The sequence below is a fragment of the Sorex araneus genome, chromosome 11 (assembly GCF_027595985.1).
Source record: "Sorex araneus isolate mSorAra2 chromosome 11, mSorAra2.pri, whole genome shotgun sequence".
Taxonomy (NCBI): Eukaryota; Metazoa; Chordata; class Mammalia; order Eulipotyphla; family Soricidae; genus Sorex; species Sorex araneus.
The window spans coordinates 41647050-41663514 of record NC_073312.1 but is presented as its reverse complement, the minus strand read 5'-3'; the positions used below and the strand labels follow the sequence as shown (position 1 = coordinate 41663514).

The 16465-nt window shown below is 38.6% G+C and overlaps 1 protein-coding gene across 2 annotated transcripts in view; it reads right to left on the bottom strand.

Moving 5' to 3' along the window:
* Positions 1-16465, bottom strand: part of GRID1 (glutamate ionotropic receptor delta type subunit 1) — a 755119-nt gene that overhangs the window by 131331 nt on the left and 607323 nt on the right. For both annotated transcript variants that reach the window (XM_055118918.1, XM_004607420.2), the window contains exons 9-12: positions 10776-10877; positions 8903-9100; positions 4967-5291; positions 3421-3559 (exon numbers count right to left, since the gene is read on the bottom strand). In XM_055118918.1, coding sequence (XP_054974893.1) covers positions 3421-3559; positions 4967-5291; positions 8903-9100; positions 10776-10877 — 764 coding nt within the window. The remainder of the gene's footprint in view (positions 1-3420; positions 3560-4966; positions 5292-8902; positions 9101-10775; positions 10878-16465) is intronic.

Genomic DNA, 16465 nt, shown 5'->3' with positions numbered 1-16465 from the left:
TAAAATATATTAAAGCCATAGCAAGGATTTTATAGAATAGATAAATCTAGTCTAAGTTTACGCAGAAAGCTGCATGTCCTACAATAATTAACACAATCTTGTTTTGTTTTTGTTTTTTGTTTTTTAATTTTATGGCCACACCAGCAGTGCTGTGGCACTATGTCTGGTTCAATGCTCAGAGGTCATACCCAGCATTGCTCAGACAAACGCTCAGAGTCAGGGCTGAATGTGGGCCAGAATATTAAACTATATCATTGATGTAATGAACATTGTATTTCAGAGAACAACAAATTGGGAGGAATCGCTCTGCACTCTTCCCAAAAGTATGGCTTAGTCTGTATCATTGTATCACTGTCATCCCATTGATCATTGATTTGCTCGAGTGGGCACCAGTAACATCTCCATTGTGAGACTTGTTACTGTTTTCCCATATCGAAGATGCCACGGGGAGCTTGCCAGGCTCTGCCATGTGGGCGGGATACTCTTGGTAGCTTGACAGGCTTTCCAAGAGGGGTGGAGGAATTGAACCCGGGTCCATTGCATTCAAGGAAAATGCCCTACCTGCTGTGCTATCGCTCCAGCCCTGGCTTAGTCTGTGGTTACAAGAAATAGTGTGGTAGTGACAAAGGATAGGCACGTGGGTCAATAAAACTTAATGACAAAATATAGGCAACTTAGAAAAAGACCTACACAAATATGGTCACTTGGCTTCTGAAAAAAATATAAGAATGAAATACAAGATACAAAATGAAGAATATCCTTTTCAATAAATAGTGCTAAAGCAATTGGGCACATACTAGACAAATAATAGCAATGCCCAATCAAACTCTGAATAAAAAATGAACTCGAAATTAGTAAAATTAGTAAAACTAAAGTGGGGAAACATTCTTAAACCAAACATCTCACAAAGAACTAATATCTAAAATATGTAGATGACTGTCAATATCTGAAGTAATAATCAAATAAGACAAGTAGAAAGTAGATAAAATATACTCAAAGCATTTGGGGTATATTTCCAAAGAGATATTTTCCAAAGGGTTATACAGATAGCAAGAGGCACATGACAAGATATTCAATATAATTAGTTATCAGGGGAATGAAAATTAAAACTGCAATGAAATATCATCTCATTCCTATAAGAATGACAAAGTTAAAAATTGTGACAACACTGGCAAAGATAATAAAAACCAATCTAGAGGCCAGAGAAATAGTACACATTTCTAAGGCTCTTTCTATACACATTGTCAATCCAGATTGAATCCTTGGCAACCCCACTCCAAAAAACATCATTCTATATATACAGTTGTGTACATGATAGTCTCTGAAAAACAATTTATCAGTACTTATAATACTCAAAATTCAATCACCACATAGCAAGTCACCAATTAAATATTTATCACATATTTAGGAAACTGTTCAAACAAAACCTACATACTTTCAGAAGCTATATAGAGAGAGCACAGCTGGTAAGGTGCTTGCTTTGCACACGTCTGACCTAAGTTATTAACCTGGCATCCCATATGGTGTCCTAAGCCTGCAGGAGTGATCCCTGAACAGCATCCGGAGTAACCACCAAGCCCAGATTGATGTGATCTCAAAATAAATTCAAACAAAAATCCCAAAATAACCCCCCACAAACTTTGTAGCAACTTTATTCAAAATTACCCCAAAGTATAAACAATTTTGATGCAATCTGTATTTCAGTGGGGAACAGGGTTAAATAAACTGTGATATCCAGGATACTAGTCAGCGACAAGCTATAAATTATTCATACACACAATGTGGATGACTCTCCAGAGAGTGACAGTGAATGAAAAAGTCAATCCCAAAAGGTACGATTCCATTTACATAACATATTTGAAATGACAAAAGTTTAGAAATGGACAACACATTTGTGGTTGCTAGAAATTAAAATGGAATGTCAAGGGAAAAAGAGGTTGATATGATTATAAAGAAAAACACTAGAGATTTTTATGGATATAAAACTTTATTATCTGCTCTGGTGATGAATAACCAAATGAACATAGGTAATAATATTGTATAGAACCAACTCCATGTGTACATAGCCACACACACACACTTTTAGTGTGTACTAAAACAAGTCTGTGTATATATAGTATATATACATATTTCTGTATTTATAGGAGAAATATATATTTTCCAAAGAGTTATACAGATGGTAAGAGGCACATGACAAGATATTCAATATAGTTAGTTATCAGGGGAATGAAAATTAAAACCACAGTGAAATATCATTCCTCTCCTATAAGAATAATAAAATTAAAAATTGTGACAACACTGGCAAAGATAATAAAAAAATCTGTTTTTATTATCAATTGTATCAGTCAATTGTACTAATATCAATACTCTGGTCGTGATGTGATAAGTGAGTTTTTTACAAGATGTCAGCACAAGAGGAGACTAGTTAGGATATCATGAGATCCCTCTGCTTTGTATCTAACTACTGCATGTGAACCTATAATTTCCTCACTTAAAATGTCAATTGTCCTATAAAATTATAAAATTTCATTACTGAAAAAAACTATTAATTTTGATATCTGGTTAGGGAGTTTGATCTTTTACATAGGCAGCTGGGAGTTAAAGTGGCTTGCTGAATACGGATGACTTAATTAGGACTCTGGACCAAGAGTCAATACAAAGATAGTAAGTATGATGAGTTGAAGGAGAAATTATTAGAAACAGGGACTCAAAAAAACATAGTTATATATCATAGGAGAAATGATGTTGAAGTCAGTATTGTACCCATGAAGTGTAGGCTAGATCTTTGCTTTCGGCAACTACACAGCAAACACACATTCATTGTGTCCAAGTCTTTTTAATTTACACTTTTTGTAGGAATCTAATTATAAAACAAAGGCATTTGTAGTGATTGCACCACCTTGAACTAACCCTTTACACCTTTTTAAAAAACATTTTGGTAAAATTAACATTTTTAGTCCTTATTTTCAATTACTTTATCATTTTATAAATACAAGTAAAGTTTTCTAATCACTGAAATAATTAGCATGCTTTCTAAAATAATTTTAAGTATTTGAAGACTTGAAAAATATATTAGACTTGTGGTTTTCATTAATTATAAAGAAATATTTAGAAGATGATGATTAAGTTTGTAGCCAATGTTTAAATTAAATTTAATTTGTGAAATTAAAGCTCCATTAGCAGTATTTAGATGTTCATAGAAATATTAATTTATACACTGATTTAATTTTGCATGAAATAAAAGTACCAGGAGGGTGAAGTTCCTCATATATTAAAAGTATAATCATGTAATTTTAGATCCTGGATCAAAGTCCATTTCTGCCTCTGTCATACCAGGTCAACATAAGCAGGACTATCTTCTCTGTCTCCAGCCTCTTACAAGTAAGTGGTCCCCAACTTGAAAGGAAGGATGGATCTTACCTTATGGGGTTGTCCATCCTGGACACTGTGAGAAAGGCAGCAAGATTGGCCGTGTAAGAGGAACAGACGATGAGGGTGAAGAGCCACCAGCTACCCATCACAATGCGCATAGCCATGGAGTTCACTGATGATTCACCACCTGAGAAGTCAGGCAAAAGAGATTGGTCCAGGATTTTCACTTTGACTCTCATCCACATGGAAGTCCTCTGGTCCATAACCAGGCAAAGGAAATCACTACTAGAGCATGGGGAATGAATTATCAGCTGGGGGTTGTTGGGGAGGACTATGACAGTTCTGGAAAGGAATACTAAGATCCCCAATCTTGAAAATTTATGAAATCCACAAAATCTAAAAAAAAACCCCTAGAATTCATGTTTTGGATATAAATTTTGCCAAAATGCCTAGGATAGAACAAGGATATAAAAATCTTTTAGTTATAAGAATTCACCTGACAGTGTTAAGAACTTCTAGAGTAGTAACCCGATTTAGGTCTCTTTCTGATTTCAAATTCACATCGAGTGTCTCAGGAATTTACCTCCTACCCAGAGGGTTTCCTAGCTTTCTTTTAAATCTCAGAAATGAGATGCACCATATAACTTTTATTAATATTCAGACCTCACTGGATGACTTTTCCCCCCAGGATTTTTAGAAATCATTGCATGTGACTTTCAGGCTTCTAGAAGCTTCTTTGAGGACAATTATTTTTCCTAGGTCCCTTAGGTAGTAGCAGAAAAAAATATTATAACTGACTATTCTTATATAACTTCAGAAACAGGTGACACATGTTTTGCCATGGGGCAAACAGCATCAAAACCCACAGTAAGAATTTGTTAACTTGTTTCTGGTCAAACCTGCACAATTCTGTGATTCTCCAAGTGCTCTTTAGAGGCTTCTTGGAAATAGGAGAGCTGTATCTCAAGAATGGCTGGAGTACTGCTTAGATGATTACAAAATAATTGTGATTTTTTTCCCCAGTACCTCCATTGCAAACCACAACACCCAAAAGGAGAGAGAGAATGAAAAGGAACTCCCTGTCACAGGGGTGGGGTGGGGTGGGGTGGGGGGATAGGAATAGGAGGGTAGGAGGGACCCTGGGGCTATCGGTGGAGGAGAATGGGCACTGGTGGAGGGATGGGTACTCGAGTATTATAGGACTGTACCACAAGCACTAAACTCTGTAACTGTACCCTCATGGTGATTTATTAATTAAAAAAATAAATTATAAAAAATTTCAAATTTAAATAAGAATTAGTTGGCAGCCCCTATAGCATAACAATCTATTGAATTTGGGAGTGGAGCAAAACAGAGTGCAAAAACAGAGCTCCAAAGTGAATTTTACCTAAAGTGGTAAATTATGGTGTGAAGTTGAGATCCTTATTGTCATGTCATGTCATTTCTATCTGTTATTCTGAGAAAACTGGGTGGAACCGTGAAATTCTTCCTGTCCTAACTTCTTTTAGGGGTATAGTAAAAAGCATCTAAGAACTTTGTCAATGGCAAAGTTTTCCCATTGGCCTATTCTATCACTGGGAAATCGGGCAGGTACCTTGCTGTACAAAAGCTCCATAGACAATCCAGATGGCACTATGCAAGGTGGCAGAAGCAGATGGACGGGGCTGAGCAGCATTCTGTGCCTTCACAGCCTGTATCCGGTTCAACACAAAGATCAGCACACCAACCACAGGAATAGCTGCTGCGATGCAAGCCCACACCGCAAAATCAAATGGAGCAAAAAGAGAGAAGATGCTGATTTTCTCCTCTGGCTTCTTAATTAGGATCCCCACGGAATAGTCCATATACCGCTTGCTGAAATCCACAACGCTCTCCCTCTCGGGGGTGATGGTGATGGCAGAGATGGCCAGGTCTGCTCTCTGAAAGGCAAAAACCATTTTGTGACATGGCAGTCCGTGGTAATTTTCTAGGCTCCACCCACGGGATAAAGGTTTACACTCCACCTATTGAGGTTCTGCTTTGTGAGAAAATGAATTCAAGAACTAACACCCTATGACATTGATAACTCTAAGGAAAACCCAACAGTAAATTGTCTGTGATCATTTGTCTTGAAAATTTTTCTTCCAGACTTCTGAAACCTCTTATGGAGAGAGAAAATGTATAAAGCATCTTCATTTATGTGTGAACTTCTTTTAACTTTCTTAGGATTTTCCCCAGAATCTTTCAACTATTTCCTTTCTTTTACAGGTATTTCCCTCTACTAGCCCCCACCCCTACTGAGAACTCTTTTCAATTTTATACTTCGCTGATGCCCAGCCTTCTAATATTCCAAGGCCACAGAGGAACTCCCATTCTCCCACCAAATATCTCCAAACTCCACTAGGCCACACAGATGCCTTTCTCTACACAGTGAGTACACAAATATCTTGACTTTCAGTAATTTTTCAACCCCTAGATGTTTTATATACACACTCTATCTGAGAGAGTAAAAATCTCCAAGAACAAAAGGGAGGAGGCACCATTTAATATTTTGATATTTCACCTTCTATAACATATGGCCTACAAATATATGGTTATATCTTGGATAGAGCTATACTGTAAAGGGATTCCTTGAGAATGATGTAAAATGACCCCAAAAGTGCCCACCTCCCAGTGCTTTTGCTCTTCTGATGGGCTAAAATTTAAAACTAGATTATGACCCCCCATTAAGAGGCAGGTTCAAATCCTTATACCGAGATGGATCTACAATGACTTAGAATAACCTTTTAATCCATAAGAACACTAAAATGTGTAGATATCTTCTTTATCTTGGCTCTTGAGCCCGTAAGTAGTAAAAGTCATCTGAACTATGTTTATTTTAGGATGACTAGTTACAACAACTATTTATACTTACATATTGAAATTGGGCAACCACAACTAGAAATTTTTTCATATTTAATAGATAGGCTAGAAGGAGAAGATATATCGATGTTTCAAATTGTGAGGTACAAAAAATAGATATATAGTAAAATGTTGAAAGTGACTCTATATGAATTCTTATCTCACACTTTCCACATTTGTATCCTGCTTTTTTATCTCTTACCTTATAAATCCAAGATACAGAGATATTTTTAAAGTTTTTAGAATTTGGAGCATATTTAAAGACTTAGTAAGATATGTAGAGGAATGGTCAACAATATAGGATGGAGGAAAAATAACTTTTTAAAGCCAGGATCAAAGGAGTCAAAGGACTTCATTAATGACATAAGTTAGGGGGTTAACCTATACCAGGAGTAAAGCATTCTTCCTTCTGACAATGGAATTGAGAGTCAGTCTGCAGATGTGAATGACACAGAAGTTGAATTTCAATCCCAGAAGTCTCTATTTCTTTCTCTAATGAAGAAACAAGACATTCTTAAAAATTAATCGGTAATAGAGGTAATTGAGAAGAAAATTAATCTTTTGAAATGCTCTCAAGAATGTATATTCTAGGGACTCAGTAGAGGACAAGTACAAGAACTTGTGGTCTTCTGAAGGTCCAGGTGAGGTCTAAAGTCCCCATTGCTCACACAGTCACCTGGACCTCCTTGTGACCATCTTTTCTAATTTCATATAACAGCCTATATAGGAGGAGAGGGTAGATAAAATAATCAAGTCAGAGTTCAGAGAAAACAATTTATAAAAAAAAGGGAGAATCAAATGGGTTAAAAGGAACATTGGGTTATGTAGCCAATCTTAGAGGCCACACCAGGCAAGAAATAATGAAACATCAAAAGAACACATAACCTTGAAAAAGGAACACCCTCAAATACAGACATTAAGTAGAATGGATGAGACACAAAAGATCACATTGTAGAACTACATTTAAATTAAATGCTCACAAAAGCAAATCTGAAGAGATTAAAAAAATGTAGATGGATGGTTGCCTAGGACCTAGGATTGGAATGAGATTAATTGTAAATGAATATGAGTGATTTTATTGGAGTAATGCAAGAATTCTAAAATTAGATTATGTTGATGTTTGCACAAATTGATAGATGTACTAAAAACAAATTGAATATCTGAAGAGTGAATTCTAAAATACATAAATTCTAAGAAAGTTATTTTTAATATTTAGGAGAAATTGTAAATATTTGGGGGATCACGGTTGTTTTAATGGGGTTTATAAAGCAAAAGAGTTATGTTTCAGGAGCAAAAGCCTAGTGTCATAAAAACAAGACGTTATACGGTACTGACATGTAGGATGTTTGGGTATTGTACTGGAGCACAAGTTTGGGTACTATTCTGGGCAGAATCTCCTGCCCCAGTACCAGGCTGTCTTCACTGAAGCCCCTGGGAGGGGGACGGGTTGAGTTTCCCTTCCCACCCCAAGCAGAACCCCAGCAGCTGAAAACCTCCAGAACCCAACCACAGCCATGCTCAAGATCACTCTCCACATACTCTGATGAACCTCACGCATGAAGGAACCAGCAGAAGAACCCAGGTATGTGGGACCTGTAGCTGAGATCTTCAAGCCTGTTTGGATGAGGACTGAGCCTCCTCCACCCAGATCCCCATTTTTCCAGTATCTTGGTAGTCACACCCATAAACTGCCCCCAGCACCCTGTAATCTCATCAATGGCCAAGATCCAGAGACTATAAAACAAAGCTCTGGGAAGAGAGCAATGCAGAATCTCACACAATAGAGTCTGGCAAGCTACCCATGGCATATTCAATATGCCAAGACAATAACAATAATGTGCCTCATTCCCATGACCCTGAATGCAACAGGAAAGAATGGAGACGTTACTGGTGCCTACTTGAGCAAATCAATGAGCAATGGGACGACAGTGATACAGTCATACTGGAGCACAGAAAAGTTCATTGAAGGTCAGGAACTCAAAGTAATGAAATCACAAACATTTTTTTAAGAGATAAAACCAACAAGGTTGGTGGCAATAGTAACACTAGAAAGGAAAGGCTTGAGTCAGATGTCACTATCATAAATGATTATGAAGAAATGGTCACAGGATTATAGTGGCAAATAAAATAGCATAGTGAATTGGCCTAATGACATAAGGTCACAGATACTGTAGGAAGGAGAAAGAATAATGGTGTGAAATACTTATGAGGAGGTGAATAATGCTACATTACCCACAGATCAGTATAGACACACATGCAGCTCCACACATGTGCATATACATACACACTCTTAATTGTGCAGCTGTCATGGAGGAGAGACTAAGGACTCACCCCTTTGAGAACTCCATGCCTATTTCAGATGCAGGGATGGATTTTATGAAGGATGTCTTACAGAAGAGGCACATGGAATAGGGTTCAAAGGAATGAGAGCAATATGCACAGAAGGAAAAACACAGAGCTCCAGAGACTAAGAAAACAAAAACACAAGTGAGTGAAGCAGAGGGGAAAGAGGTTTTAGTGGGGGGAAGCCATTGGTGTATGACGAGTACACCAAGGTTTCAGCTGCATAATGAAAAATGACAAATTTGAAGTTTATCATTCCAGAGGCATCAGAGAGTGCCCTTTTTTTAGGCCTACTTTTGGGACCTACCTTGCTGATGAGCTCCCCGATCATCCCATTCCAGGAGGTGTTATGGAGCTGGTGACCATACCTGCCATCAGAGGCCTGGTAAATGTCATATTTGAATCCAAGACCCTTGGCCAGTGCATCCAGGACATCTATGGAGAACCCTTTGTATCGCTTGGGCTGTCCAAGGATGTTCTCAGCCACCATCACAAAAGGTTCTTCCTGAGGACAAGAAAACGAATGTTCCTTGATTAAGTAACAGGTTCATCAACTCATTTTTTTTTTTTTTTGGTTTTTGGGTCACACCTGGCGATGCACAGGGATTACTCCTGGCTCTGCACTCAGGAATTACTCCTGGCGGTGCTCAGGGGACCATATGGGATGCTGGGATTTGAACCCGGGTTGGCCGCGCGCAAGGCAAACGCCCTACCTGCTATGCTATCACTCCAGGCCCTCATCAACTCATTTTTCAAGGGTATTACTGGAGAGACCAATCTGATGAATCATAACTTTAGAATATTTATGCATGTATTCACCATAATTATTCTGAAATTATCTTAAGAAGTTTAAAGATATCCAGGGTGTTGAGGAAGATCCTCTCCATATCCTCTCAGTGTAGGAACTGAGATTTATGTGCCCTGATTTATGTTATTTCAGGCTTGTGAAATAACATAAATCAGGGCACATAAACCTAAATCAGGGCACACTAACCACATCTCTAATACTGACATGATTGGTTTGCCTGTCTTCATTTGTGACACTTGGGGTCTGTCCTTAGGAAATGTCATAATATAATTCTTTGTTTCACTTAAGACATGTGCCTACTTCTCAGTCAAGATAATAAATGATAATAAAGCCCTTTGACATTAGATGGAGAGTACACAGTACTAATTTCTAACAGATTGTGTTAGGGATAGATGATGATTAATTGTGACAGTTCTTATCACAAATCAAACTATAGGATTTAAACCCCATAGCTTCCAATCCCAAGGTCATGTCATGTGAAAACACATATTTTATGCTGAGTCACATGTGCTTCTGAAGGGTACATGGTCATCTGAAAATCACTTCAGCCTTTCCCCCCACTGAACAAGCTATTCTTGCTCCATCTGTGAAACTAAAAAGAAGGGTGTTTTTGGCAAATAACCCCAGAGAACATATATCATCAGATTAATCTAGTGTAGTGCAGGGAGGGTTGAGTATAATGCATATTCATGGCATGCATATAGAATGCAGGAACACTGATGCTGAGGACTTCTAAAGCAGGTATACCAATGCATGCTTGTGCAGAGAGGAACACTGGACTGTATCTGACCACATGTTTGACCAGTGATCTATATAATCTACCCTTGTTCCAAAATGATAAAGCAAAACTAAACCAAAAAAAAATAACTGTAACTGAAAGTTTTGTCTAATCTCTTAAAAATGAAAACTCCCATGAATCAGTCACTAGTACAGGGAAAAACATGCAACCAACAAATGGTCTTTATTATGAACTGTGTGCCGTATAGACTCAATTGTGATACTGGATGCTGGAGAATTTGTCCTTCTGCATGTTTCTGGGGCAGCTGGCTGCCAGCAAAGCTGCGTAAGGGTCACCCAAGAACAAGTAGAGTATTTTCTCTTCTCTAGAGCTCAATGTTAGTTAGGGGTTAGTTGGCTTTCTCAAAAACACCTCAGAGGCTTCCAATTGAAGTCTCGCAGAGCTCCTGGAGAAGAATCTCCAATCTTCCTTTCTCTTCATTACCCACAAAATTAGTTGAATGAAAGGCGAGTGAAAATAAAGATCAAGTCACTACTCAGGATCCCTTTCTCTCCAAACTCAGTATGAAATAGAGAGAAGCCTTTGACTCAAGACCCAAGCTGGCAAACCTCCCCAGTATGCCCATGATCCTACCAAGACAGTCACCACTTTGAGAGTCAGTCCTTGCAGACGGCTGCCCATGGGCCTCTCTTGCAGGCTGCCATTCAGTCCCTTCTCAGAGTCCCACGTTGCCAGCTGTGAAGGAAAAGAGAGGTGTGAGGGACAGAACGAGCACCATCACACAGCTAACTAGAATCTTGAGCCTGGCGAGGGAGTAAGAGAGCAATCTTATGAGAGCTAGAGTCAGCTCAACATCTTAGAAAGAACAAAGGTGTAAGAGAAAGCTCCACTTCTTCCTCAGCATTTCTAGATTCCGAGGACCTTCCATGTTCTTAAAAAGGAAACCATCTGGTAAAGGAAACTGCTTCCTTTAAGATAAATATTTATGTCCAATTATATACTTTTCACCCACTGAGGTTCTGTCAATGTGTCTCCCACAAATCTCATCTTTCTTAATTATTCTTCTACCTTACCCAAAATGGTGGTCTCTTGAGTTTAAACACTGCTGTTAGCAGGGCAGTGTCTTTACAATAAAATAAGTAACAAACCCCCAAGTATAGAGCTGGAGCCATGGTAAAGTAGTAGGGCATTTGCCTTGCATATGGCTGACCTGAAGTTGAACCCCAACATTCCATGTACTCCACCTGAGCCCTACCGGGAGTGATCCCTAGGGCTTGTCACACACCTTAGTGCTTATTGTAAACAGAGTTATGATTCTACTTCCTCCTGTCTCTCCTAGAGTGCAAACTTCTTCAATTTCCCTGATACACAGGTGGAGACCAAGGATATCTGTGCTTACATCTGACATACCACCCATAAAATAAAGGTTCTATCCAGTGGCCCAATGCATCCTCAGAAAAGTACCTTAAAGTGATCAAGGTGACCCTATCCTGGCTCAAAAACAATAGGAACACATATTCCTGGGACTGCTTCTCCCACTGTGTCCACTGCCCTTTGGTCAATGATTTAACCATTACATGGTAAGATAAAACAATGAAACACAGATGTTTAATTCCAATTTCAAAACAACTTTTTGGTTTCTTTCTGAGCCATACCCAGTGGGATCCTGGTGGCCTCAGGAGACCATATGGGATGCTAGAAACTGAGGCCAGGTTGGCCACATGCAAGGCAAGTCCACTCTACTGTCACTCCGGCCCCACTTTCAAGCCAACTTAATCAAACTGAAACGGACTGAGCAGGAGGAATAGTAACAACTTCCCCAGAAACATCACTGTATCACTGTCATCCTGTTGCTCATCAATTTGCTCAAGCAGGTACCAGAAACGTCTCCATTGTGAGACTTCTTGTTACTGTTTTTGGCATATAGAATATGCCATGGGTAGCTTGCCAGGCTCTGCTGTGCTGGGCTCTGTCCCCAGAAAAACTGGTTAGAAAAATCTCTACTTTTCTTGAGCACTAGATGCATATCAATATCTCTCACTTTTAAAACATGCTTAGGGCTAGTCTCCATCTCCAGAGATGTTGGTTTAGTTGTCTGTAGTAACCTGGATTTAGCTATTTTAACTCCTGGCTGAGTTTAATGCACAATCAGGATTGTGAACCACTGTTATAGATGGAAACAATAGTCCTCAAACTAAAGTAGGCACAGAAATCCCTCAGGGAATTTAAATGCCCATTCTGATTTCCAGGACGTCACATCATTTTCACTGAGCAAGCTCCCAGGTGCTGTTGCTGCATCTTAGTTAAAGACTACTATTTTAGCAGTAAAGGGTTGGGAATCAGACTACCATCGGTGGCATCTACTCTTAGTCAAGGAAAACTCACAAAATCTTTAGGTCATACTCTCAGACTCCCTAAAGGAAATAGTCAATACCATTCCAACCCACCCACCCAACATCTTAAGAGTAATTCTATTTTATTATGTATTTTACTTTAGGTCACATGTGTTATCATTTATGGTACTTATGTACACAGGTCCCAGGCCTCAACACACAAATTACTCAAGACCCTCCACCAACGGCCTTATGTTATATTCTGTCTAGTCCACCTCTTCATTTACCCCTTCTACTCCCTCCCAGGCTTGGTAGTCTCAGTTCCGCAATACAGTTAAAAGGGTTTATCAACATCGGATGCTATCTCTTCCCTTCTTTAATTGCTCTATACACCACAGATGATTAAGATCATGTGGTATTTGTCCTTCTCCATCTAACTCAATTTGTCTAATATAGCACCTTTTAGTTCCACCTCTTTAAAGGACACACCATTTTCCAGCACTTCCCATTGTCCTGACAACTGCATCGGGATGCACCTTGACTATAAGGCTCTAGTTCCAGCAAATGTGGCATCATCCCATGTGGATGATATTATTCCCCTGACCCTATAGCCTAAAGCAGGAACACAGGAATAAGATGTGAGGTAGAGAGCCAGCTTAAAAGGAACCTCAAAACTTCTTTTGTTACTTTAGACACAATACTTATTGACCCAAGCCTCCTAACAGAGAGTCTGAAATAAATGAATCAATCATTTAGTTAAGAACATGCCCTGGTACTCCAAAGTGCTTGCTACTACCACCACCAATAAACTGGAGATGCATTTCAATTCAAAAGTTAAAATTTATCCCAAATTAAACTCTACCACGTCTTATTCAAAACACCAACGATTTCATATTCTGGTCACTGACACAGTGAGAAGGAAACTGCATGGATATTTCTTCGTTGAGCCTCAGGAAATAGCACTGGGACTCAGAATCAATTCCTGTAGCTGGATTAAAATGCTAGTCAAAGAGAAAATAAAAATCATCCAGATAGTGATTCCCTGCACTCTCTGGAAACTCCAACCCCTGGTTTTAGCCAAAGCATGGTCTATGTTTGAACTATCTGCACTATCTCCCTAAGGATTAACCCTGTTTGGAACAGCTTAATCCTGATGTGTGGTCCAGCTTCATATATGCTCTTCCTGGGTTATACTGTGTTATAAACATCCTCTAAGCAGCTCAAATGACTCACAGGTGCTAACTAAGGCACCCATGTCTTAATAATGTGACAGGTCTAGCACTGAATAGTCTGCCTTGTGCCAGGATTTAATTTTTATCTTGTTTTGTTTTTGTGCCACACCTGACATACTCAGGGGTTAGTCCTGGTTCTGAATTCAGGAATTACTCCTGGTGGGGGTTGGGGAACCCATTTGGGATGCTGAAGATCAAACTCAGGTTAGCCTACTATCTCCTAACTTGCATGCGAGGCAAGTGCCCTGCCCACTCCACTATTGCTATATCCCTAGGACTTTACTCACCCACTCACAAACCTTCCTAAGGGAAGAGTCAAGAGGCATCCTGACTTTGTTCTACTTTGTATTGGATGAGTACATAGAATGGAGCTTTGCTTGGCTTTGTTCAGCCCAGCTTTACCCGATCCTCTTTTGGAACTATAATCATTTTTGAGAATAGAGAAAGGAGGCAGGAAGAAACACTGGAATAAAGTTCTATCCTCTTAAAGTTTAAGCTAAGTTCCAAGAAGGACGTTCATCACAGTATCTGTCTATGCTGCTCCCTAATTCTGGCCTCCTGCCAGAACTCCTTTAATGATCTTGACCAACTGTATCCTTTCTCTCTTATAGTTCTCCAATGTGCTGATATGTATCTTTATAATTAACAAACTTAAAGATGAATTATGCTAATCATAATTTCATAATGGTTTTCAATTTCATACAGAATAAATCTTATCACTTCAAAGTTTGGTATAAAATGGCTTCTCTCCTATTGTCAGACCAACACTGATGGTAAGCGTTACTTCAGTTTATGCAGTGTTAGTAATGGCCAAGTTTCACCCCTGCCCATCTTTCTCAAGTGTATTGTGCTCCCTCCTGACTCTTCTCATAGTTTCTTCTATTAAGAACATCACTTTTCACTGGGTCTGGCAAATTATTATTAAAGATAATCTTCCATAAAAAATAGCATTAGATTTCAGAAGTTGTAGAGATTATGCAGATAATCTGCATGCTCATGCCATAACCCTTAGCTGCCAAGATATTAGTGTAGTTTGATACATTCCTTATAACTAATGAAATCGTTCAACCTCAAACTATTCTGCCAAGTTGCAGTAAAACTAATCTCCAGGTTCTTCCATTCTGGCCCCCTATCTGTGATTCTAAGTTACCCTGTCCTCAGGGGACAAAACTCTATCTTCACATCTAGCCTAGTTTCAGTCTCTTGGACTAGACTCTGCCAGGTTTTTTCCAATCTTAAGGTTTGCGACCTTCCTTGAATACAACATTACCTTTCAAAGATCAACTTACTAAAAATGGGATGGGTTTAGGAAAAAATATGTGAACTTGGACTGTGATATTAGCATATGTTCTAGTTGTATTTCTATCATATACTAATCTGAGCAATTTTAGCACGTTCTAGAGTATAGTCCATTACTTATCTTTACTTTTAGCTACAGCTCAACTAACATGGTTTCAATGATGTTAATATTTGTGATTTTGATGTACAAGGTGACTATACAGCACAGTGCTTTATACATAAAAGAAGTCAACAAGTATTTGTTAAATATTTGAAGTACACTGAAATTGTACTTACTTATATACAAAATGGAAAAAAAACTACCTTCTCTGTGTATCATGTAGAGTAGCAAATAATATTTAACAATTATATGACAAAAATTAAAGAATCATTTATTCAAGTTGGTGCATTTTTAGGATCAGTGGTAAAGATGAAATGAGGAATAGTAAACTGCTGTATATGGATTTGGTAGAGTAGGAACACATGTGAAATGTCTTCTTTCTTTGCACATTTTTGTTTTAACATATTTTCACTACCTTAGGAAGAAAGGTAACCTTTCCTTAAAAATAACTAGCAGAAGTGATCAAGTAAAATCCTATCACTTGCACTGACATGCGAGAGGACTGAACACAGGGGAGCAAACGGAGTCCAACAGTTTGCTGGTATCTGCTGAGACCAATCTGAGAGTCGGAATCAATAACTGATTTCTCTGACAGTCAGGGGACACAGTCATGGTTCCCATCTTCTGGAGGAGGAATAATCCTAGTTTATTCAGCATGGCATCCAACAGTGAGACTACTCCAAGATGATGCAGGACCCCAGAAGCCTGCTCGGTTTGGAAACAAATATGCAGCCCCTACTAAGATCCAGCACCATAAAGGAATAGGGATAGTAGTAACCCTATTAATTGACAATCCTAATGCAAAGCCTTTTAAATCTTCCAAAAGACTCTGAAATCACTAATTCAAAAATATATATGTATCCTCGTTTTCTCACAACATTATACATATAGCCAAAATGTGAAAAAAATCTCAGTGCCCAGCAAAGGATGGCTAGTCAAAGAAGATGTGACATGTAAGTGCACATTTTTTTTTTGTGATGGATACTGCTCAACTATTACAAAGATGAAAGCAGGTGCTAGAGCAATAAAACAATAGTGGATAGGGGGAGGTACTTGCTTGGTGCCTAGCCAACCTGGTTTCGATCCCCAGAGTTTTATATCATCCCCTGAGCCCTACCAGGAGTAATTCCTGAGTGCTGAGTCAGAAGTTACCCCTGAGAACTGCCAGATGTGGCCCAAAAAATAAAAATTAAAAAAAAAATTAAAAGATGGAATCCCACCATTTTCCACAACATGAATGGGACCTGAGGAGATTGTGCTAAATTAAATACATCAGAAGGAGAAAGGCATCTATAGTATGACTTCATGTTTATGTGCAATATCAAAATAAAGCAAATTTTTAAAAAAAAGACATGAAGA